A 24,464-nucleotide genomic window follows, 5' to 3' on the forward strand; every position below is an offset into this window, starting at 1 on the left:
CTCGTTAACTTCTCTCATCCTTTCTTTTTGTTTTCTAATTCTTGCCCAGTTACTAAAATAAAAATTATTTCCCTCTTTTTCTTCCTCCATTGCATCTGTGAATCAAAATAAAACCCTAAGATGCACGTAAGTATAAAAGTGTCGCTGACACCAGCACAAGGCAAAGGAAAGTCACAAAGGGCCTCAGCCATGTTCTTGAAAACCCACCAGAGGCCCTGGCCAGTTGGCTCAGTGGTAGAGTGTCGGCCTGGTGTGCAGGAGTCCCAGGTTCAATTTCTGGCCAGGGCACACAGGAGAAGCATCCATCTGCTTCTCCACCCCTCCCCCTCTCCTTCCTCTCTGTTTCTCTCTTCCCCTCTCGCAGCCAAGGCTCCATTGGAGCAAAGTTGGCCCGGGTGCTGAGGATGGCTCCATGGCCTTTGCCTCAGGAGCTAGAGTGGCTCTGGTCGCAACAGAGTGACACCCCAGATGGGCAGAGTATCGCCCCCTGGTGGGTGTGCCAGGTGGATCCCGGTTGGGCGCATGCAGGATTCTGTGTGACTGCCTCCCCGTTTCCAACTTCGGAAAAAAAAAAAAAAAAAAAAAAAAAAAAAGAAGAAAAAAAGAAAACCCACCAGAAAGTGTTCTTCAGAATTTATACATTTTTTTCCTCACTTCTCTGTCTTCTTCTAATGAACTTCCCCTCAATTGCTAATATTCAAGATAAAACAGCATTTAAAGTTCAATTTTAAATACTTATTTTAATGATAACGTAATAACTGAATATAAGTAAAATAATTTTTTATTTTAAGATCACAAATGTTTACTGCTCACAAAAATGAGGGGATATTTCAGAGCTTCGTATTCACTTTGAAACATCCCCTAATTTTTGTGAGCAGGATATTTCTGCCTACTATAGGTGAGTCACGTTTTCGGCCATGCAGGTGCTTGTGGCCATCCCAAAACATCTTTTCCATAAAAGATGTTCCAGACTGATTCAGACATGCTCTGAGTCGCTCCTTTCTATCTGGGTTCATGACTGATGGCCACACAATGCACATGAAGTCAGCACTGACCTTGGAGGAGAAGAAAAACGTATCCTACAGTTACCAACAGCTAGAAAAACTACTAATAATACTGGTAAAATCAACATGCTTTGAGCATCTAAGTACCAAGCACACTGCTAAGTGCTTGTCCATGGAGGCTGAAGGAATAAGACAATAGATTTTTATATTTCTTTTGGAATATCTGGAAAGCATTCAATGGTTTTACAACAATTTGACCAAAAGCTTTGACTCAGAATTCCCTAACAGAAATGGTCTGCACTTGCACGTTGGGTTACTTCTGTGAGAATGGTTTCTAAAGAATTTGTGAATTAGATCCTGGTATGGAGCAATGGGTGGGTCCCTTTCACTTCTGTCTAGACGTCGGGGCAGCTCTGGCACAGTCCTAAGGGGGGGGCGTCTATGGCAGGGTGGGTCTGGAGGTTTCCTCACCCTGGAGTTCTCCGCTCTTCCCAGCAAGTCCTAGGGACCCTTAGGGATTAGGGCAACCCTCAGGTAAGTCCAGGTGTGCTCAAAGACCCATCTTTCCTTCCGAGGCTCATTTTCTGAGTTCTAAATTGTCAGTGGTCCTCTGAGGACCCACACCAAGCCCTGAATTTGAAACTGACGCTCATGATTCCTATGCTCAGACTTCACCAAGTCCAGCAAAGCATCCGAGTGCTGCTTCCTCACAGAACCCAGAGATGGACAGGGCTCTGGGGTCATTCAGCCATGACTGACTTTATGTGGGCGATGGTCTCACTGACTTGGTGCAGGTGGCTAACGGGAGCCCTCCATCTCCCATCCATAGCTGTCACCCCTTAATATAAAAGACTGACCTTTGGGGGGGCCCTATCCAGTAAGTCACCAAGTCCGCCTTCCTTCTGTGGTACAGACTGACACGGCCTTGAAGTACCCCTACCACACCCAGTAACAGGGCAGATCCTATAATGACAGTTTATGAGAGATGGATCCAAGTTCCTTCTCTGTACTGGAGTTTGTTTCAAACACTGTTCTAAATTAAAGACTCACTGTTTGTTGCAATGCAGTTTGACTTGCTTCACATCAACTGATAAGGAACTGAAAAGAGAGGAAACACCATCTGTGGAGGGTGCCACCCACTGACCCCTTGTAGGCTAGGTAAGTTAAGGTCAAGTCCAGCCTTGAGACAGCCCAATCCAAGTCCGGTTGTGGCAGGGTCAACCATGATCTGCAAATGTCTCTCCTCCCCAGCCTCTTCTCACATATTCACCTTTTCCTCCCGACCCACACTAAAATCTGGTACTCCTGAGCACTCTGCTTCTCCCTGCAGACACCCAGGACTGTGGCTTTCCTCCAAGCCTCCGCGTTGGGAGGCTCCAGTGATACCCTCCGGGACCCTCTGTTATGGGTTGAACCGTGCACCCCCATTCATACATGTTAAAGTTCTACCCCCCCCCCTTATTTCAGAAAGTGACTGAATTTGGAGATGGGATTTTGAAAGAGGTACAATGGGGTCATTTGGGCGGGCCTTAATCTAATCTTATGAGGAAATCAGGGCACAGACAGGCACAGAAAGGAAGACTATGTGAGGACATGGCCATCTTACAAGCCAAGGACAGAGGCCTTAGAAGAAACCAACTCTGCCAAACACCTTGACCTTGGATTTCTAGAAATGTAAGAAAACAAACTTCCGCTGTTTAAGCCCCTCAGACCCTCAGTGGTATTTGTAAATTGCAGCCTCACAAACTGATACAGCCCCCACCCACACTGTTGCCACCATGGCCTTTTCTCTGCCCCCACCCCATCCACCAGGGCTTGTGCCACCGGCTCCATCTTCCATGTTAACACCTGCCCTGCCCGCCTAGGGAGACCCCAGAGGTGACACCAATAACTTGCCAGACACCCTAGATTCTCAGTTACTTCTCACCTCCAGGGACCTGTTGTCAGTGCTAGCCACGGATTCTTTGGGCTGTCAAACCCGAAGCTGCTCCACGTACCCAGACCATGAATTCAAGCATCACACCCCGCAGCCACACTGTCCCCCATCCGGCTCATTTGACAGTTCCTAAAATAACCAATCTCTGAGTTGACCACGTGCAGTGTCTCTGGACCCCTCCCACCTTTATGTCCATTTCCTTTTCAGCTAGCCCCCCGATAGCCGACAATTTGGATTACAGTGCTCTGTTGCCAAAATTATAAGCTTGTCAATCTTGCTTTTGCTCTTGGCAGCTTGGCAACACTCCCACCTGGATGGAACCAACTCTGTTTCCTCCATGCCTTCATCTGGGGAGTTCAGTTACACCCTACTATTCACATCCCACCTCCATGCTCAATGATCCTACTGCATTTCTCTATTCAGTTTTCTCTGCCACCTTCTGTTCCAACTACCTAAACTTTTCCACCTAAACACCTTGCTCTCAACAAGAGAGCTGTCAGAAGAGCCCCCTCCACTTTCCTCCTCCAGCCCAGCCAACATCTGTGCTCCTCCTCTGTCCACAGGGGTGTTGGCCTCGACCTCCACCTGTGCTCTGGATCCCGGCCCCTCCCACTGTCTCAGGAAACTTCTCATCTGAGCATTCTTTACCTTTAATTTCTCACTTGCTCATTTTAAATTGCTCAAGTCTCTTCCCTATTAACACAAAGTCCCCCTCAGGCCCTCCCCAGCCACCCCTCCATTTCTTCCCCCCCTTCACAGCCGCCCTTCTTGAAAGGGTCCTGTCCACTCCTTCACCTCTCTCTCAAGTGCTCAACCTGCTAGGCTGCTGTCTGCTTCCATCATCTACCGAAACAGCTCTGAGCTTCCAGCAGCTTCCAAGCTGCCAAATGTGCTGGCTGCTTCTTCCCGGCTCATTGGCTGCACCGTGCAGCCACAGAGAGACCTTTGCCAAACGCGCTCTAACCAGCCAGTCCCCTGCTTCCCAGTTCTTCAGGGACTCCCCATCGCTCTCAGGGTCAGGACCGAACTCCTGCACACGGAAGGCTTGCCCCAGCTCCTCCTGGGGCCTCATCTCTCCCTCTGCCCCCAGCGCTTGGGCTTGGTCCTGTCCGTGGAGGAGTCTCTTCCTGCAGTCACTTCCTGCCCTGTCCTGAGCGAGGCTTCCTGGTGACATGTTGTCATCACACGTTGTACTTGCCCTGCTAACAGCCTGGCTGTCTGCACGTCACTGGTTCTGTGCCTTGCTCTCCTCCAGACTGTAAGCCCCAGTGGGCAGGGGCCCTGTCTGCTCTGCCCCCCCCACCCATTCATTTAGCATGCTGTGTGCTCTAGCACCGGGCACAGCACACAGCATGCTAAATGAATGCACAAACCCGAATCCTAACCAGACCGAGTCTTCTCCGCAGTTCTGGGAGTGAACTTTTTTTTCTTCTTCTTCTTTTTTTTTTTTTGTATTTTTCTGAAGTTGGAAACGGGGAGGCAGTCAGACAGACTCCCGCATGCGCCCGACTGGGATCCACCCGGCATGTCCACCAGGGGGCGATGCTCTGCCCATCTGGGGCATCGCTCTGTTGCAACCAGAGCTATTCTAGCACCTGAGGCAGAGGCCACAGAGCCATCCTCAGTGCCCTGGCCAACTTTGCTCCAATGGAGCCTTGGCTGCAGGAGGGGAAGAGAAAGACAGAGAGGAAGGAGAGGGGGAGGGGTGGAGAAGCAGATGGGCACTTCTCCTGTGTGCCCTGGCCGGGAATCAAACCCGGGACTCCTGCACGCCAGGCCGACGCTCTACCACTGAGCCAACCGGCCAGGGCTCTGGGAGTGAACTTTGACACTAAAAGTGGCTTTGCTCCATGGACCCTGCCATTTGGAGCATTTCTCTTTGGACACAGATACCCAGAGTCCGGTCCATGCAGCCTTGAACGTCCTGTACTCCACCATTCCGTTCCCTCCTTTGTGATGTGAAGCAGACTGCGGCTCAGGGTCCCACTCTGGCCACCCCACCTCCGTTTTTATAAACCAGGTTCTATTGGGATGCAGCCTCATTTGTTTACGTCTTGTCTACAGCTGCTTTTGCTCTGATGGCAGAGCCGAGTGACAGTTACAGAGACCGCATGGCCTCAAAACCCAAAATATTTACTCTCTGAAGAGAGAGTTGCTGAGCCCTGGGATAAAGCATTGAGCAGGACACCTACTGTGTGCAATGAAAGAGGTCACAAGTGAGTAAGGGTGGACACCTACTGTGTGCTGTGAGGGAAGTCAAGTAAGTGCGTCATGCTGACAAAGGGGTGGTTCAGGGTTTCGATTGGAGTGATCCTCTTATCAGCATCGATGGTCAGCATCTTCTTTAACAGGTCAATGAACTCCCGCCGGTCTGCCTTTTCCACCAACATGTCACTGCCTTCCAAATCTGTCGTCATGTTCACCTGGAAGCAAGGAGGGACAGGTTACTGACCAGGGACCCCGCGGTGCCTCGCCGACTCCCCTTATTCTTCGCAGCCCCATCCCGATCTCTCAGTCACTCCCCCCACAAGTCCCAGAGGGCACTCGCCCAGTTGAAGGCACTGCCCACGTCATTATTGCCAGAGGATGTGGCAGGGCTCTCTGCAGCAAAGGCAGAGGGAGGGCATGCACGGGGGAGGGAGAGGTTGCTGCCGGTGCCTGCAAATATATATAAGTGACAGGATGCACACCCTTGCTTTAATCGGTTCAATCGAAATGCGCCTCACTTCGCCCCTCATTGAAAGGAACCACAAGATGGGAAGAGTTCTGGAGATTGCTGGCAGAACCGTGTGAATCTACTTCATACAACCAAATGATGAGGGTAAATTTTACATTCTTTGTATTTTACCACAATTATAAACAATCACTGCAACCAAGCAGTACAATAGAAGGTGCAGAAGGTTTGTCAGTTTAACCTTTGCAGGGAAATGTTGGAGCCTACGTGCTTCCTACCACATACATCAGCCTTCCAGTCGCTCCGAGTTATGGCCAGAATCAGAGTCGCTGCAGTTCCTTTGTTCCCTGGCGTTACCTCTGGCCACGACAAGCAGGGTATTTGAACACAGGATTTTTCCTTCCCAGATCAAGTCTACACAAGGGAAGCCTTGGAGAGACTTGTTTTGTGTTGCTTTCAATGTTTTCCAAGACATGCTCTGGAAAGCAATTTCTGTTTTCTAAGACAATCTATGCTCCTAATCAACCGCCAAGTCTACTTTAGTCGTCCTCGTGACTTCGGGTTACACTCATCCTTGGTGAGAGGTGTGCTAAGTGGTGTTTGGTTCCTAGCTTTAGTTCTCATTGCTTTTAAGAAAAATTCACTTTGGGTTGCCCTAATTTTAAACTAGGCTTTACACTCAAAATAGCCAAAGTTCTAGCACTTTCTCTGGGCACGAGGGTACGAGTCTGTGGTCTCTCTAGTGAGCCAAGGGAGACTGAGTACAATGCATGGCATTGTGTCCCCGTAGATGACAGACAGGCTTAAGCCCGGCACCTGTGAATGTGACCTTATTTGGAAATAGGGTCTTTGCAGCTGTGATCCAATTACAATGAGGTCACACTGGAGATAGGGTGGGCCTTCCATCCAATGACTGGTGTCTTGGGCAATTTAAATGCAGACAAGAGGAAACACAGAATGAAGCCACACGAAGGGGGAGGCAGAGACACCAAGGATACCCGCTGGCCACCAGAATTCCGGAGAGAGGCCTGGGACAGATCCTCCCCAGAGCCTTCAGAGGGAACACGGCTCTGCTGGTACTTTGATTTTGACTTGGAGCCTCCAGAACTGGGAGAGAATAAATGCCTGTTGTCTACAGTCACCCGTTTGTGGTACGTTGTGATGGCAGCCCATGGGAACTACCACTGATTCAAGGGTGTTCAACCCAAAGCTACTCGTGTGTTTAGTCTTCTCATGAAAACAGACTGGCCAGTGCTGCTTCACAAACTGGAACCAATCAACTGAAGCTGTTTTTAAAGAGTTAGCATAAGGCTTTAAAAATGTCCCACAAGCTCAGGGGTAGTCTTGCCCAGGCTGGCGTGTCATGGTTTAAGGTCTAGGTCAACCACGGCAGTTGGGCGATGTGGACTTCTCTCCGCCATCCGATATCGCTCTTGCAGGTCTCGTGGCGTTTGGTTTCTCAAGGGCTGATATTGCACACTCACCCACAGAGCTTACCTGGGCCATGTCATCCAAACAGTTGAAAATGTACTTCCTTGCTTCTTTTGACTTGATCCCTGTCTCTGCTTCATGGTCATCTGGTGTCTGGTCAAGAGAGGGAAAAGCCGTTTGGTAATGTGAATTATTTCCTGCTTCTGCTTCTCACGATTAGGAGCATAGATTCTCTATGATTAGGAGCATAGATTGCCTCAGAAAACAGAAATTGCTTTCCCCACCTATATTAGAGTCTTTACCCACTTTTCAGAGAAGGAGATTTTGATTCCTCCTAAAGTGACCTGCACACTAATTACTTCCTCTCTTCGTTCTCCACACTAATGTGTCTTCCTTCCTTTCTTCCTTCCTTCCTTCCTTCCTTCCTTCCTTCCTTCCTTCCTTCCTTCCTTCCTCCCTCTCCCCCCTCTTCCCTTCCTTTCTCTTCTCTTCCCTTCCTTTCTTCCCTTCCCACAAACACCTGCCAAGGGGCCTGCTCTAAGTCAATCCAGAAGATATCAAGATGAACAAGATACACCATGTCCGTGATAACCCCCCATTCTTCCCTAATGTAAGGGATAAGGTAAGATTCCCTGTGTGGAAAAGCAGAAGCCTCTTCCACACGGTTTAAGTTTTTCATTTTTTATCAAAACACTTATCTGTAACAGTTCTCACTACATGTCAGGCACTATTCTAAAGCCCATGAAGTCATTTAAGGCTCTTTACAACCCTCTTAGGTAGGATGATTACCACCCCACTTCCAGGGGAGAAACAGGAATAGAAAGCTTCGCATGGCCAGGAAGCGGCTGCTGGCTCTGGAGCCTGTGTCCCGAGCTGCCCCTCCACCTGGGGCCAGGCACGCATGGCCAGTTCCCCCACTGGCCTTGGTCTAGGAAGCTGCTGTTTCCAATGACTATGAGTTTTTGGACGCATCCATGGATCACAGGCCATTAGTCTTCAACGTCTCACTTGAGGACAGCACATGGGGAGCTGCTAAAATCTAGGCTTTGACCCTGGAACAGCTGGACAGGTAGGACTGAGGCTCTAGACTGAGACATGGACGTGAACCTGCCCCTGCCTGGCCTCACCCTCCTCTACCCCAGGACTGTATTTTGTGTGTGTATACGAGTGTGTGTGTGAGAGATAAGAGACAGAGAGAGGGACAGATAGGGACAGACAGGAAGGGAGATGAGAAGCATCAGTTCTTCATTGCGGATCCTTAGTTGTTCATTGATTACTTTCTTATATGTGCCTTGACCAGGGGGCTACAGCAGACCGAATGACCCCTTGCTCAAGCCAGCGACCTTGGGCTTAAGCTGGTGAGCTTTGCTCAAACCAGATGAGCCTGCGCTCAAGCTGGCAACCTCGGGGTTTCGAACCTGGGTCCTCCACTTCCCAGTCCAACGCTCTATCCACTGCGCCACCACCTGGTCAGGCCCAGGACTCTTTTTACTGAACCCAACCTTGAGCTTGACAGTTGCCAGTTGCCAGCCCTCTTACCAGTAGCCCAAGGGTGCTTGCTTAGCTCCCAAATCTCTCTTCTAAATCTTTAGTGACTCTTGGCCACACATTATTTTTTAGTTTTTATTGAATTTATTGGGGGTGACAGTGGTTAAAACGATATAGGTTTCAGGTGTACAATTCTACAACACACCATCTGCACACTGTCCCGTGTGTTCACCAACCCAAGTCAGGTCTCCTTCCATCACTGTTACACTCCTTTACCCTCCTCCACCTCCCCACCCCCTTTCCGGTAATCGCCACACTGTTGTCTGCGTCTATGAGGTGCTTTTTTTTTTTTTTTTGCTTAATTCCTTCAGTTTTTTCACCCAGCCCCAACGTCCCCCCTGACAGCTGCCAGTCTGCTCTCTGTATCTATGCATCTATTTCTATTTTGTTTATTTTGTTCATTAGATTCCACACATTATCTTTATATCGTATTACAATTTGGCTGTGGTTTCTGCCCCCATAAAACAGAAAAACAAAACACCCGCCCACTGTCTTGCCAAAAAAAAAAAAAGCACCTAAAATGAACATAAAACATACTTAAGACTGGCATTGTTTTCTCCTTCCCAGGAAAATACATTAATTTTAATTACCAAGTGTAGATAAAAGCGAAAGCAAAATCTGTTTCTGTTGAAGTGAAACCACCCGAGCTCACGGTGTGCAACGGTGCGCTGCACCACCTGCCGGCCGGCGGGCCTCCTGGACGGGCTGCTTCCCTCGCCTGGAAGACCTCCTCAGCCTGCGGGGCCTGGCTCCCTCTGCCACAGGCAGCATCTAGAGTTCCTATGCTCTGTTCCTCCCAGGAACAGGGAGTTATGATGAGGACACGTGTGCAAACTCCCTCTGGACCTGGGGCTCCTTGGGGCAGTTCATTCCCCTCTTTACACAAACCAGACAGGTCATCATGGTTTACCTGAGTACACCCGGGAGCTTAGCGATCAGAGTTGGGCAAGCAAAGTGGTGCTTCTGAACACTGAAATTCACCCACACCACGTATCACAACAGCCACCCTTCCCACGATGTCCCCACAATGCACTGGGGCCCGCGCCCTTCTGCTCTGGGTGTCACACGCTGGTGAGGGACAGAGGGGACGCTCTCCCTACCTTCAGTCTCCACAGGGGATACGGAGAGTCTGTGTCACGGTTGAAAAACCTAGTTGTCTTTGTTCCTGCGCTTAATAAATATTCAGCCGGCAAACCCTGTGTTTGTGAAATATACCGAATCTGCAAGAAAAGATGAGAATGAGGTCAGGGCGTTTCCTGCCGCTGTGCATATGGTGCCTTTGAGAAAGAGACAGTGTTATGGGGAAGGAAAAAAGTGAAAAATAAAAAGGGGGGAAGAAGGTGGAATAGAGAGAGAGGAAAGCAAGGCTTGGGAGATGACATAACAGCCCATCACCTCTCCCACGTGTCATGTTTCAAATGAACGGCTGGTCCAGATGAAACACGAGCGACTGGCATGGTGGCTGTGCTGCCGGGACCCACCTGGTCATACTCTGATGCGCCTGGATAGAGCGGCCAGCCCAGGAAGAGCTCTGCAATGACACAGCCCAGCGACCACATATCAATTGCCTCGCAAAACGGTAAACCAAGGATGATCTCCGGGGCCCTGGAAAGGAATGGAAGAGAGCGTTAGCAAGTTAGGTACACAGGCGGCTATCTGGGTATGAATTCTACGTGAAATCCTATCTGTCAAACCAAGGTGCCAGCACCGACCCCCCCTAAAGGGCCTGCAGCTCTCCCACCATGCTGCAGGCTCGGTCCTCCCCATCAGCCGGGAGCCGGCCAGTTGGCTAGTCTGTGGCTCCGGAACAGACCGAGAGGGACCCATACCTGCCAACTCCATTACCGTCACACTCCAACCAGCTGAGCTAAGTGAGAGCCACGCTTGAGGCACCCAGTTCTCTTTGGTACCCCCAAACTCAGGAAGCCAATGTTTAGGACACACTCAGGTTTTATGAAGGAATTATACACTACAGGTATTCTATTTTCAAGAATATATTTTTATAAAGCAAGTTGCCTCCCCCTAGAATAACAGGATGAAATCCGATACCCATTCTTGCCAGTGATCCCTTTCTTAGGAGTCTATTTCCTACTTTTCCAAGGAAATACTACCTTTTTGTCATTAGCTAATGAAAAGTTAATCTCCTAAAAAGTTCTCTAATATTACCACTATAGAACCATGTTCATGAACACATCGTCTGATGTAAATCAGAATCATACTACACACCCGGTCCTGACTGTAGGAGCTCCGTCCCTTCTCATGATTGATAAGGTTACCTGTCGGAGCTCCTGAAGGAAGTCACCCAGACTCAGCACATGTCGTCAGTAATCAAAACCAAAGAGACCACAGGGCGCATCTTCTTTTCTAAGAATCTGTCATAATTAGGTAGGGGGACATTTTGGAGAGAACCAAGCTCACAGTAGGAGATATGAACACCAGTTTGTGTTTTTCAAAATGTGGCTCAAAGGCATTCGGCTGATCATGACATGCATCAGATTAACTTGTTTCCTCTAAAAACTTCCCAATGGATTAAGGAAGGGAGGAAGATGCTGCTCCCCTAGCCTTCTGGCAGCCTGGCGAGGGAGTGAGTGAACGGGCGCCCCTTGTCTGGATTCTCCACCCACCTAGCTCGAGGAGGGAGGAAGGGTGTGATCAGAGACACCTCTACTTGCCTTGGAGCTTTGAGCTTTCTCCTCCCTGAAAAAGCACCTCCCCACCTCGCTCCTATAAAGTTGCTCTCATAATTCATCTTTATTTCTCCATATAACAGCACTGAGCAAGCAAAACCCAAACCAAAACGTCTTGTTACAAAATCTTAATTTTTCGTATGTAAAAAGGAGTTTCTTCACTTCCTTCCAGGTGAGTATTTGGCACTGTGCCAGGTGCTTGTTGCCTGGGGGCCACTTAATGGGCCTGGTCCTGTCCCTGTCCCCTCCCTGCCAGGCATCTTCAGCTGCCAGTGTTCCGTCCTCTCTGGTCCTGGCCTCCTCCAGTCCTGGCTGCTGACCGTTTGTGTGAACATGGAGACTGCTCTTGTCCCCTGCCACTGACGCACTGGGTGGCCTGTGTCACGGGGTCTTCGTCCTACCACCGGCCTAGGCCACCGTGTCTGGTGTGCCCACACACACCAGGCCTCCCAGAGCCACCTGATCACTGTGTGTAATCGATGAGATTACTGCAAGTTCCCTCTAGCAATGCAATCTCTATAGAGATGGTTTTGCTCTATTTGAAAAAGACCACATCCCTTAGAAGCAGTATTTGAAAAGAACGTTATGGAGACAACATGTTTTACGACATGTGCCAGGAGCTGCTCCCTCCCTGCCCTCGCGTGTCCATCTGCTCCCCTCCTGCACAGACTCAGGCCTCTCTCAGGGATAAGAGTCCTGGTGTTGGTCCCGAGGAGCCCCTCCCTTGGCAGGCGCCTGACTCCTGATCACGCATCTCTGCACCTCTGTCTCATATTCCTGTCACCTGTACCTTTGCCCTTGGCGGCGGCTGACACGCTCCTCTCTAGGCGTGTCTTTTGAACAGGATGGTCTGGTTCCGTGGGGACATCTTTGGATGTGAGCACCGGGCGGCCCTTCCTATCAGTTTATCAGTGGTTCTCATGGTTCTTGTGCCCCTAAGAAGGCCGCGTGGAACCTCTGGAAACCCATTTCCCAGTTTCTGTCCCTGGATGATGTGCCAGGCAGAATCTGACAGATGAGACTGTCATGCCAAGGGCACCTTGGTGATGCTCTTTGGCTAGAAACACTGGATGGTGGTTTTGTTGGCTGGTGTCTCGTGAGCAGGACCTGGGAAAATCTCTGTCAGTCCCTTTTTCCATTAGGAAATGAAATGACAACGTCCATTGGACGGTGCCACGATAGGGACAACAGAGTATTTTTCTTGCTGTAACCACAAGCAACAAATGTCAGGCTAGGTGGCTGGGAGACAAAGGAAATAGAAGGCACAGTCCTGTCCCGGAGGGGCCCTAATGATGGGAAGGCAACAGAAACACGTGACCACTGAAGCTGACGACAAAACACCAGGTGTAAACACACAGATACGAAAGTAGAGTTAATTTGAGCACACACACATGCTCTAGCATCCCCCCGTTAAAAAGAATAATAAAGAAAACTATAAGAACAGAACACACCAAAAGCAAAACCAAACCTTCCTGAACCCCTCCGTCTCCCCACACGGCTGCCCCAGCTCTCTGTTCTCCCACCGGAGCTAAATTCCTGGAGAGTGACCTCCATCACCCTCTCACCTGCTCTATCTGGGCTCCCGCCCTCCGCTCCACTCCTGGCCAGCACTGGTCAAGATCAGCGGTGACCACGCTGCCATGTCCACTGGGCTGCTGCTCGGCCCTAGGGCCCAAAAGCTGTATTTCTTTCTCCAAGTCAACCATTCCCTCCAGTTCTGAAGCACCCAGCCTTGGTTTGCAGGTACCACACACACCTGTGTCCTCCCTGCCTCCTGTGTGTGGCTTGTCCTCTGTCCAACTGCTAAATGATGATGAAGTCCTAGGACCCCCCCTTTTCTCTTTTCATCCTTGTTCTAGGTCATTGTCATGGGTTAAATTGTGTCCCTCGCAAAAGACATGTTGACGTCCTAATCCCCGGTACCTCAGGATGTGACCTTTGGGAACGGGGTTACTGAAGATGTAATTAGTTGAGAGGATGTCACACTGGAGCAGAGTGGGTCCTTAGTCCAATATAACGGGTGTCTCTATAAGAGGAGGGACATGGGCGCAGGCACAGAGGGAAGATGGCCACGTGAAGATGGATGGACAGACGCAGAGACTAGAGTTATGCTGTCACAAGTCAAGGAATGCCTACAGCCACCAGAAGCTAGAAAGGACCAGGGAGGGTCCTCCCTTAGAGGCTCCAGAGGGCACGTCCATCCCTGCCGACACCTTGATTCTGGACTTCCAACCTCTAGAAAATAAGCATCTGTTGTCCTAAGCCACGCATTTGGTAGCACATGTTCCCATACCCCGAGGAGACAGACACAGTATTCCCATCCACACCCACAGGTTTAAATTCCATTCGTATCTCCAAATGTCTCTCTCCACTTGAACCTCTCTAGGTTCCAGATTTATGTCCTGATGGCCTGACATCTCCACTGGAATGTCTCACAACCAGCTCACACTTCGTATGTGAAAGAGGGAATTCCCCTCCCCTGACCCCCCCTTCCCCAACATATCCCTCCCTCTGCCCTCCTGTTTCCTTAAATGAAATCACCACCATCCCACCCCTGCTGCTCATGGGAATGAGCTCGGATTCCCCTCTCTCTCTCCCTTCATCCTCACCAACCCATCCAGCAACGAGGCCAGCTCTAAAGCATGTCTCAAATCAGCCCGATTCCCCACCTCTGCTGCGACCCCTCTGGCTCAGGGCCACCCTGTCTCGCCCGGAGCTTCCGACCTGGTGCTTGCTGCCTTCCTCCAATCCCCTCTCTATGAAGCTGCCGAAGTGAACAGGCCACATCTGCCCTGGCTTTCGGCCATTCAAAGCCCCCCACTAAGGATAAAATCTAATCCCTCCCATGGCCCTGCCCAGGTCTCTGCCACGTCAGTCCACTCTCCTAGTTCAAACAGCTCCAGTCCACTCAGTTTCCTTTCAATTTCCAGAATACCTAAACCACTTCCGGACCTGGAGCCTTCACGCAATGCGCTTGCTTCTGCCTCAGAAGCTCTCTCCCAACGCTGGCTCTCAGACAGCTGCCTCCTCTTTCTCCTTTGAACCTCAGCTTAACTGTCACCGCCCCAGACCGGCCTCCTCGGACAGTTAGTTCCCATCTACAATGCCGTAAAGGCCACTTTGCAGCACACGCCCAGTAACCTGCTTACGGTCTCCTTCCGCCCGCTGCTAAGTCTACGAGGGCAGCGCAGCGCCTGGTGTTTAGTAGCAGCTCCATCAATAAGAAATTGTTGATTGAATGGACCTTTATTAAATGTAAGAAAGCGGTAAAGCACGGGACTCTGAGGGAAGGTTCTAGGGCAGCACAAACAATGGAGAGTGGGAGGAGCAAGTTTTCATGGTGGGGGTGGTGGTGGAAGCTTGGGCATGAGGGGGCAGGGCTTAGCCGGAGCAAGCGCAGGCTCCATGCAGGTAGGGACCACAGGCGTGGGCCCAGAAATGGGCACGCACGTGCAGCCCACGCTCACCTGAGCAGGGCACCTGCAGTGGAAGGTCAGACCACACTTAGGTGTGGCTCCGGTCTGGTCTCTTGCCTTTGGTTTCAACCTTTTCCAACCTCCCCTGAAACTCACCCTCATGCCCAGGAAAGGGTCCTATTCTCTGTACCCAGGACAAACGGATCATATTTCTGATGTAGCTCGCCCCCCTCCCCCTTTCTAACTCAGACGTGCACTGCCCACCTGTGGTGCAACAGGTGAAGATACAGACATGAATAACCAGATCAGCCCAATAAATCTTAATCGAGCACCTGCTGTTCTAAATGCATGTGCTGCGCATGTCTGGCCCCTGCTAAACCTTCTGAAGGGCAGGGTAGGGGCTCCCTAACCTTAGAGCCTAAGCTTGGCACAGCAGGTGTCCTCTAAATGTCAATATCCAGGCCTGGAGCCCCCAGGGGAGAAAGGCACCTCTGTGAGTGTGTGTGTGTGGGGGAGCAATCCTCTGGGGGTTGAAGACCATCCTGCTGTGATTTGTCAGATGCTGGGCCGCCTGCTCTGCTAGTCCATAAGGCTCTGAGCTCCTGGAAGTTCAAAGTCAAGCCTAGGATAATGGAGCATGAATCCACTTTTTTGTTCAGAAGCACATGCTACGTGCAGCTGCTAAGCTTATTTACTCTGCAGTGACGAGGGAACTGTTCTTCCCAATGGTTAGTCTTTTTTTTTTTTTGTATTTTTCTGAAGTGAGAAGCGGGGAGGCAGAGAGACAGACTCCCACATGCGCCTGACTGGGATCCACCCGGCACGCCCACCAGGGGGCGATGCTCGGCCCATCTAGGGTGTTGCTCCATTACAACCAGAGCCATTCTAGCACCTGAGGCGGAGGCCATGGAGCCATCCTCAGCACCCGGGCCAACTTTGCTCCAATGGAGCCTTGGCTGCGGGAGGGGAAGAGAGATAGAGAGAAAGAAGAGGGGGAAGGGTGGAGAAGCAGATGGGTGCTTCTCCTGTGTGCCCTGGCCAGGAATCGAACCCAGGACTTTCACATGTTGGGCCAACGTTCTACCACTGAGCCAGCCGGCCAGGGCCCAATGGTTAGTCTTAAGCCAGAATTTGGTTCAAGCTCTACTCATTCACTCACGTGTTTGGATACCCAACCGCCATTTCCTAAGCGCTGTGCTGGGTGCTGAAGAGTGAAAGCAAACCCAGACCCTGTGGCATCTCCAGGGGTTCAGCACCTAGTCGGAGGCAACAGCATGCCCACAGTAGGCCAAGTTGTGCCCAGTATGTGGAAGGAGCTGATGGGGGCAGGGGAGACAAAGCAGGGAGGGCTGCCTGGGACAAGTTCAGAGCTGAGACTTGGTGAGTAGATGGTGGGGGTGGCCTCTGGGCACAGGGCAGAGAGGCCTGCCCACCCTGCCATATCACCGCTGTATCTCCGGTGCCTAGCACAGTGTGTGGGGCCAGCTAGGTACTCACTACACATTGTAGAAGGAATGAATCTTTCCATTGCAGCCCTGAAACTGGCACCGTCTCCTTGGCAACACTTCCTGTGATAAGAGGCAGACTACTTGGCCTTTCTATTTCAAAGTTTGTCTGCTTTTTTTTTTTTTTAATCACATTTTGGTTTCTTCTAGGGGAGTGAGGGGCTGTTTCCTGTTCTTAGCTCAGTTACACAGCAGGTAGGGCTGTTGGCTTGAGAAATGGCCTGTCCCACTGGGCTCAGAGTCGCCCGAGTTCTGTTAATGACTCATCCTGCATTCGCCACCCCACGGAATCATCTTATGGTTTCCTCATTGCTATTTCGGGACGTCAAAAATACTTTAAACATACATGAAGTGTCAGACAAAATTTGCACCAGAAATAGAGAGAGAGAGAGAGAGACTGTCCCTTCTCAACATTCCCACAGCAAGACACCGAAAATTCTAGTTTTCTATAGAAAGAAGAGGAACAACTGCCATTTCCAACACATCAGTTATTGAAACTTCGGTATTTTGTTCCACTAGCTCTCCTAGTGGGTGCACAGCTGACCGGACGCTCCCAGATCATGTCCAGGTCATGCGACCCTGTGAGGCAGCGGCCCCCAGCACAGGTCAGAGACCACACAAGCTGAGTGGGAGCCCCATGTTCAATGGAGAGATGTGAGCACGGTCAGGTTCAGCTGTGCACCTGCTTCCTGATGCCGCTCTGGGGATGAAATTAAACAGAGCGCTACAGGAAACTCTCAGCCCTGGGCTGAGCGTGGAGCAGGTGATCAACAAATATTCAATCAGTTCTCTATAATAGGTCTAAGTCCATTGCACAACAGTTATATAAAGGGCATCATTTTTTTTAAGGTAAAAGGAAGGGAGATAGTACGGCAGACTCTAGCATGCACCCCATCAGGGGCTGATGCTCGAGTACCAGCCAAGTTAGCCTCAAAACCTGGGGCCACACTTGAACCAACTGAGCAAGTAGCTGTGGGAGGGGAACAGGGAGCGATAGGAGAAAGGGAGGGGGGAGCTTCTTCTGTGTGCCTTGACCAGGAATTGAACCTGGGACATCCATACACCAGGCCGAGGCTCTATCCACTGAGCTATTGGCCAGGGCCAAGCGCATCATTTTAAAAGGCCATTTTCCTCTTTATATGTTGAAATACTAGGACAACCATTTAAATATATTAAAACATACACATTAAAACACTTTTTGTTTCATTTATTTGTATAAAAAAGGTATGAAGATTAATAACCAACAACCAAGTAGCAAGGAACCCAGCCTCAGGAAAGAAAGCTGCCTGTCCACAGCCCCCCACGCCCGCCCTGCACAGGGAAGCACGGCCCTAACTCCGCATTCCCTTGCATAGTACATTTCTTGCTCACCCCAGCTTCCCGGCCAAGTATAAGACCAGTCATTGCCTCGATCATCGGCACAGTATGCTAATAAAACAAGTTCAAGGTTCACAGCCACTCCTAACTTGAGCAATAAATCTGGAACCCTAATCAGAGAGCACAGGAAGGACTGTGCATTTCTGGAAGAATGTTACTCAATTTCTCCTGAGTTTTTATTTCACCATCTATGAAATGTGATTATGAATCTTGCTTTTTCCCCTTGTCTCTCCAGTGGCTTATGAAGATAAATTATGGTTGGTAGAATTATAAAGCAGTTTGAACTCCTTGGAAGCAAGACACTCTATTAGCCCGTGGTATTTTATAATCACTGGTGTTGTAAGGTACACTCGAATTGAAGTGCGGTGGAAAGCCCGTTCCCACAAATATATGTAGATTGAAAGTAACCTCCGGATGGTTGGGGCAGAGGCAATCGAAATGTAAAATTGTATTTCAGATGGGTTGTTAAATCTTATGTTTGGTTCCACTGTAAAAATAGCAGATTTGGAAATGCTGACACGAGCTCCAAGCCACTATTTGAGCTGGTGACCCGGAGCTGGAGGCAAGGGAATCCTTCAAAGCAAAACAGGACCCCAGAAAGAGCAGAAATCCATAGACTAGACGAGGCGATTTCAGAGACATTGGACCCAAAGCCTGACGGATCTGGATATGAGACGGCCAGAAGGGAGAGTACTGCGGGACACTTCAAGGCAGCCAGATGGAGAGAGGACACACCCTGTGACCACTCCTAAGAGGCAGATTCACACCATGTCTGGGAAGGTCTGCGTGGAGATCTAAATACTGACTGAGGCCTGGATCATTGAAGGCCAGCCTGAGGTTGGCTCTTGAAAGATAAAACTTCCTCGTTGAACAGGGGACAGAGGGAAGTAGCTTTGTCTTTGATAGGGGTAGATGAGAAGGACAAAGGGACCCAGAGCTGGAGTTCCTGGAATGAACCACAGGCTGAGAGTGACCAGGAACCCACGAATAGTCAGTGTGCACTGAGCCAAGGTGACAAGGAGACTGTTCTTGTAGTGGCCTAATCAAACACTGGGGACCCTAAGATCTCTAGACACACTCCCAGAAGAGTAGTTTTGCCCTGTAATAAGTTGAAGACGGCCTGTGGAGGAGAGAGAGCTATGGAAAAGAAGCAAGGCTCTGACTTCCCAAGAAAGCTGGGAAGGCCACCCACGCGGGCCTGTGGGTGGTCCCAGTGTGATGTTCCACACTCAGCAAAGCCGCTGCAGAAATGCTCTGAGGTTTCCTGAGGACCAAAGGAAGCTGGCTTCCTTGATTCAACTGACCACCTGCAGTATCATGTTAAAACCAGAGTGGCAGGTTCCTTTTAATTTATATTGGTAATGAACATCTTGGCTCTGAGTAAGATTTTGCTGGTATGCATATATGATTGGATTTTGAACTTACCTGCCTATAACCTCCAAAGGCTTCTAATGATGCTGGTGTTTTAGGATGTTCAGTATATAATCTGATGTTAGCCAATAAAATCCTAGTAAATCTCAATGAGAAATGTCCTAAGAAGAACCAGCGTGGACCCCTCAGTGAGTCATTGCAAAGCTACTCACACTGTCCTGTAATTCCTTACCCTCTCGATGTGTGCTATGCCTACTTTGCCTGTCCCAGCCTGGTGGCCTTGTGTCTCCCGGTTTTGTCTCTGGCACCTTTACCATAAAACCCAAGTTTGCTGAGAGAGCCTGATCGTGCCTCCCAACACCCGCAGGACTAGAGTATTACCTGTTTTCATGTTCATACTTTTTGCCAAAGTATGTGCTCAATGCAGGGCTGGACAAGCACCTGTCAGCCAGGGAACAACCACAGGCTTCTGCGTGTATCTATACACAGCAACTCTTTTTTTTTTTAATTTTTATTTTTTTTTGTATTTTTCTGAAGCTGGAAATGGGGAGAGACAGTCAGACAGACTCCCGCATGCACCCGACCGGGATCCACCCGGCACGCCCACCAGGGGCGATGTTCTGCCCACCAGGGGGCGATGCTCTGCCCCTCCGGGGCGTCGCTCTGCTGCGACCAGAGCCACTCTAGCGCCTGGGGCAGAGGTCAAGGAGCCATCCCCAGCGCCCGGGCCATCTTTGCTCCAATGGAGCCTTGGCTGCAGGAGGGGAAGAGAGAGACAGAGAGGAAGGAGGGGGTGGGGGTGGAGAAGCAAATGGGCGCTTCTCCTATGTGCCCTGGCTGGGAATCGAACCAGGGTCCCCCGCACGCCAGGCTGACGCTCTACTGCTGAGCCAACCGGCCAGGGCAACTCTTTCTACAGACATACTGTTCCCGTTTATTTTTAAAAAGTCTTTTAAATCTTTATTTTTATTGTGAAAGATTAAACACACACACACACACACACACACAAAGAGGTGCACAAGGCAAAAACATATTCTAGTTTAGTGTCATCAGAAAATGGCGACCCGTGTCACAACCGACCAGCTGGGGGAGGAAACAGAACAGGGTCGGCATTACAGAGCCCTTCTCCCGTTCCCGCCCTGCACCAGGGTGGGTGTGTGCGCAGCAGTGATGCGAACCCTGAGCCCCGCTGGGCCCTGCCCCCCTGCTCCGCTGCAGCAGCTCGGCACCGAGGCCTGGAGCTGGGAAAACAACGGCCTGGCTGCCTGAGACAGGAGACGGCACCTCATATGCTCTTCTCAGTTCCTCTTGTCGACTGTTTCCCTTCTGCTTTGTTGTGAGTCTGCTGACTGGAGCTGAGCGTTGCAACTGTGCATTCAGAGCTTCCCCAGGAAGCCCCCTGGCACCAGGAAGGCCTGACCCGAGCCACACTGTCACCTGCTGTCACCTTTCAGCGACCCAAGCCCACTCTTTTCTCTGCACTGGGAGGGAGTTTGGTATTTCGGTTCCTGTGGCTCGGCTGGGAATGCGGCACCGTCACCTTATTCGGAGCAGTGATACGCCACCCACCTGCCGAGTGCACATGAGAGACGTCGGGCTGGGGAAAAAGGCCAGCCTCATTCACACTAATCAATTCATTCAAGGCTCACCCTCACCCCAGAGAAAAGCTTACTAAGAAAGTAATGTCACTTACTTACATGCAACGTTATCGATTTAAATGTAAAACTGCTCACCGGTGAACATTTTTAGCTTTGGTTCACAGCAGGTACTCAAAAGTGTTTGTTGGAGGAATGAAAAAATGAACCAACACAAGGCTGAAGAACCCCGTTGCTTCCCTGCCAGGGGTCCCCATGCCTGTGCTGGGGAAGCCCGGGAGTTCCCAGCACCTGGCAAGTGAACTGCCACAGAAACAAGGCTCCTCCTGGAGGTCCTCCCTTTTCCAGACGGCCCCACCCCGTCCTGCGGCTTGTGGGGCTAACTCATGAGGGACTCCACGGATGACGGATGGCCTGAGAAGAGAGATGGGAACCTGCTCCTTCTTTGAAAGGGAGATGCATTTGGTGTCACCGACTAGAGAGAGCAGAAGCCAGAAACCTGAGCTGTGAAAAAGAACCCAGCGTGTCAAGATGCCAAACACACGTTGGGGGGTGAATTTCAATTGCGGCCACAGGATGTTCCTAGACGCTCAGAGGTCTCCCGCTCTGTGATAGGGAATTGCCGAGAGAGAAGGTCTGACGACCACTAATACGCTACCTAAGCAAGGTCTCAAATAAAGCCTGGAGCCACCCTGGCCAATGGAGCCAGCTCCGACCCAGGAAGGACAGGACACGTCCTGCCTCCCAGCAGGCAGGCATGAGTGCGGTAAGAAGAGCCGGGTGGAGGAGGCTGGCCTCGCTCTCCAGGGAAGTGCACATGGTCTTGCCTTTCCCTGGAAACCAAACCTGCAGAACAGGGCTGAGGACGCTCCCTCCACCCAATCCCGCAGCAGGAAGCACTGCAGCGTGGACTTGACCGTGGCCCGTTAGGACCTGTCACAGGACACGGAGGGAGCTCCCATGGAGGCCGGTTGTTGGTTCCAGCAGGAGTTAGGAACAAGAGAGGTTTTCCAAACAAAATGGGCATACATTCCAGCTCTTCGGCCAAGGGCAGCTTATTCAGGGAAAACCTTCCAATATTCAACTTTTCCTAAAGGAGTTGGAAAAACAGCAACAACAAATCCAAGTTGGCTGTCCTGCGCTTGGGTCTCGGAGGAAAAATTCAGCTGGCTCTTCACAGCTCACACTAGGGGGCGCTAAAGTGCAGCAGACATTCTGAAAGACGTCTGAACCGTCCCTTCCATGGGACAGAGATGAACCCCCACTGGGGACAGTCGCTGAACCTCACAGTGAGAAATCCACCCAATCTGTGGTGCAGAGCCCGGGGGATGTTTTTATCCATGGAAGGAGAGTCAGTTGTCCCCAGACAAGCTCCTTCTTCCCATAATCTGCTTTTCTCATCCTAACAATGGGGCCTCTTTATAACCCAGGAGCCGGGACTCTCGAACACGCCTTTGGAATGGAGCAAGCCTCGGCAAATGAGATTAAAAGTTCATTTTGTTCTCTTGTGCACTGAACACTATTCTAGCCAAATGAGCTAAGCAGTGTGTGGAGTCAGGGAGTTGCCACATGTCAGCAGGAACTTAGGAGGTAAAATACAAAGGAAGGAAGAAAAGAGAGAAAGGAAGGGAGGAGGGAGCGGCAAGGAAGCAGATAGTGAGGGACTGAGTGGTCTAGATGAGGCCCCTGGACACCCCCAGGCCCCCCCATCCTCCACCAGTTTGCCTCTGGGGGAATTTCGCCTCTTCCGGAACTCTCCCGAGAGGCGCTCTGTTATTTTATGTTCCTGAAACGTATCTACAGTCAGTTTAGCTCTTTTACTCATCCTTGCACTGAGAGTTATTATTTTAAGATGAGAAGAACCTAGCATCAGCTTCTCACCAGGACTGGAAGCATCTCGAGGTGGCGGGTTGCACCCTGTTTCTCTATGCACACCTGGCAGCACCCAGTACAGTGCTGGGGGGGGGGAGGGGTCAGCCACAGACACCTGCTGTCATGCTTCTCATGCATGAAGTGGGCGAGGCTGTGGAGTCACCACCCTTTCCTACCACCAAGCACTAATGCTCAACACCCAGATGTTCACTGAACTGAAGCGATTACCTGGGGAAGACATGAAAACGGGTTTCTTACTATTTGCTTATTTATGTATGCATGTGTATATTTATTTTAAGGAAAGAGAAGGGGGTATGAGCAAGCAGGCTCTTTCTAGTTCTTCTCTGATGAGGGGCATTTCCATGGAGACATCTGAACAGAAACCGATAAAGCTCTATTTATTTTTAATGGGAGAAGCCCTGACACAGGGTGTTTGTCTCTTTAAAAAACATATATAAGCTGAGGAGTGGTGGGTGAATGAGAAGAAACTATTTATCTGGAGATGAAGGAAGAAATAACAAGTGGAGTGTGGAAGAGAGGAGGCAGCTAGAGAGATTTAAACAATTTCACCTAAAAAAAACCCCAAAACCCCATGAGCAATTAAATGTTTGAAAGAAAGGCAGTGATGGTTGGTGTGAAGGGCTCGGTTTCTTTTCTGTCCAAGGACAGAAGTTTTGAAACCTCATTTAAAGCAGCTGAATGGCGGCTGGTTGGGCTGGCCCCCACAAAGGCCAGCTGCGAGACTGGGTCTTGTACATATGTGCTGGGGCTTGCCCTGGGCTCCCCAGGGGATCGAAGGCTCCCCGAGAAGACAGAGGCCACACGTGCTTCCTCAGGACGTGCTCAGCCGCTGCCGGCGTGCAGCCTACGGCTGCTCTGCACTCGCTCCATCGGCATCGACCAGCTGGATGGAGCTGACCTGCACTGCCCCACTTTGAAAGGCTCTGACACAGAACTGCCTAGTTCCTTTTTGTTCAGCCTCAAAACAAGAGTTTGTTTTGCAAGAAACAAAAAACGACCCTAAATAACCCAGGGATTTGATTCTATTCAATAGATTCAGTTTTAAGTTCTGCCTGACTCCTTAGCGATGCTTACTTGTGTGCAGATCAGACAGGAGTCTTCCCCTCTTCCCTCTGCTCAGGTTCCCTGACTTCCCAGGGTGTGACGGACTTCCTAGGGATCGCAGAGCCCAACTGCGACGGGCCATCACCGGGGACTCAAGTTCAGACCTGTAAACCAGTGTGGTGAAGGGAAGACAGAGGGCACAAGACGCGTGTTTCGGGTTGTACAGAGGAAAGGCACACGCCCGCCAGCCTTGTTATTGCTTTCCCCCAGGACAGCACCAGTAGCTTAACTGTGAGCAAGCGTCACTCCCATATACACCTTGACATCTGGTTAAAATGACTGTGTTCTGCAAGCCCTTGCTCAGGGTCCACCATTGGTTCTGCGATCCCTCCTGCTGAACGCCACATCCCACATTTCTTATCAGCGGTCTGCATCACCCTCGAGGGCCATGCTCAGGACCAGCTTGCTGGGCTGGGGAAGGGGACAGCAAAGGGAGGGGAAGGGTGCTGCATGGGCATTTTCCTCCCCTGTGCATTCTGTGTTCAATATGGACAAATGTGTGTGCAGCCTCCGTGTTTCCCATTAATACTGGCGTAAAGTGGTTAGTGACTAGATCTTTCTAGGGGAAGCAAAACCCCACACGGAAGAACAGAAACTGCTAAAAAGCTGGCATCCCAAGGTATTACTCAAAAACAATATGGGAAAAGGCAGAACTGTATTTCCTCTGTTCTTCTAAGGGGAAGTTCAGAAAAAGGTCAGAAAGAGAACAATGCCGGCCATCTATCACAGCAGCCTCTAACCTAGAAAGGTTACTAACGCACTGCAGCCTCATTCCTCAATTCCGTAATCACCACCCCCCCTTCCGCAGCTTGCACGCCACCTTGGCCTCATGAATTATACATTTCATTTCCATTTGCCAACGCCCTGGCTCCGTGACCACTGCCAAGGCAGAGAGTGTGTGTATGTGGGGGGGTGAGGCTGGC

At 50.5% G+C, this 24,464-nt stretch overlaps 1 protein-coding gene across 5 annotated transcripts in view; it reads right to left on the bottom strand.

Annotated features, from left to right (window-relative positions):
* Positions 1-24,464, bottom strand: part of HIPK2 (homeodomain interacting protein kinase 2) — a 174,160-nt gene that overhangs the window by 41,305 nt on the left and 108,391 nt on the right. For all 5 annotated transcript variants that reach the window (XM_066262437.1, XM_066262436.1, XM_066262434.1 and 2 more), the window contains exons 3-6: positions 10,075-10,198; positions 9,694-9,813; positions 7,112-7,198; positions 5,179-5,363 (exon numbers count right to left, since the gene is read on the bottom strand). In XM_066262437.1, coding sequence (XP_066118534.1) covers positions 5,179-5,363; positions 7,112-7,198; positions 9,694-9,813; positions 10,075-10,198 — 516 coding nt within the window. The remainder of the gene's footprint in view (positions 1-5,178; positions 5,364-7,111; positions 7,199-9,693; positions 9,814-10,074; positions 10,199-24,464) is intronic.

This window comes from Saccopteryx bilineata, chromosome 2 (genome assembly GCF_036850765.1).
Source record: "Saccopteryx bilineata isolate mSacBil1 chromosome 2, mSacBil1_pri_phased_curated, whole genome shotgun sequence".
Lineage (NCBI taxonomy): Eukaryota > Metazoa > Chordata > Mammalia > Chiroptera > Emballonuridae > Saccopteryx > Saccopteryx bilineata.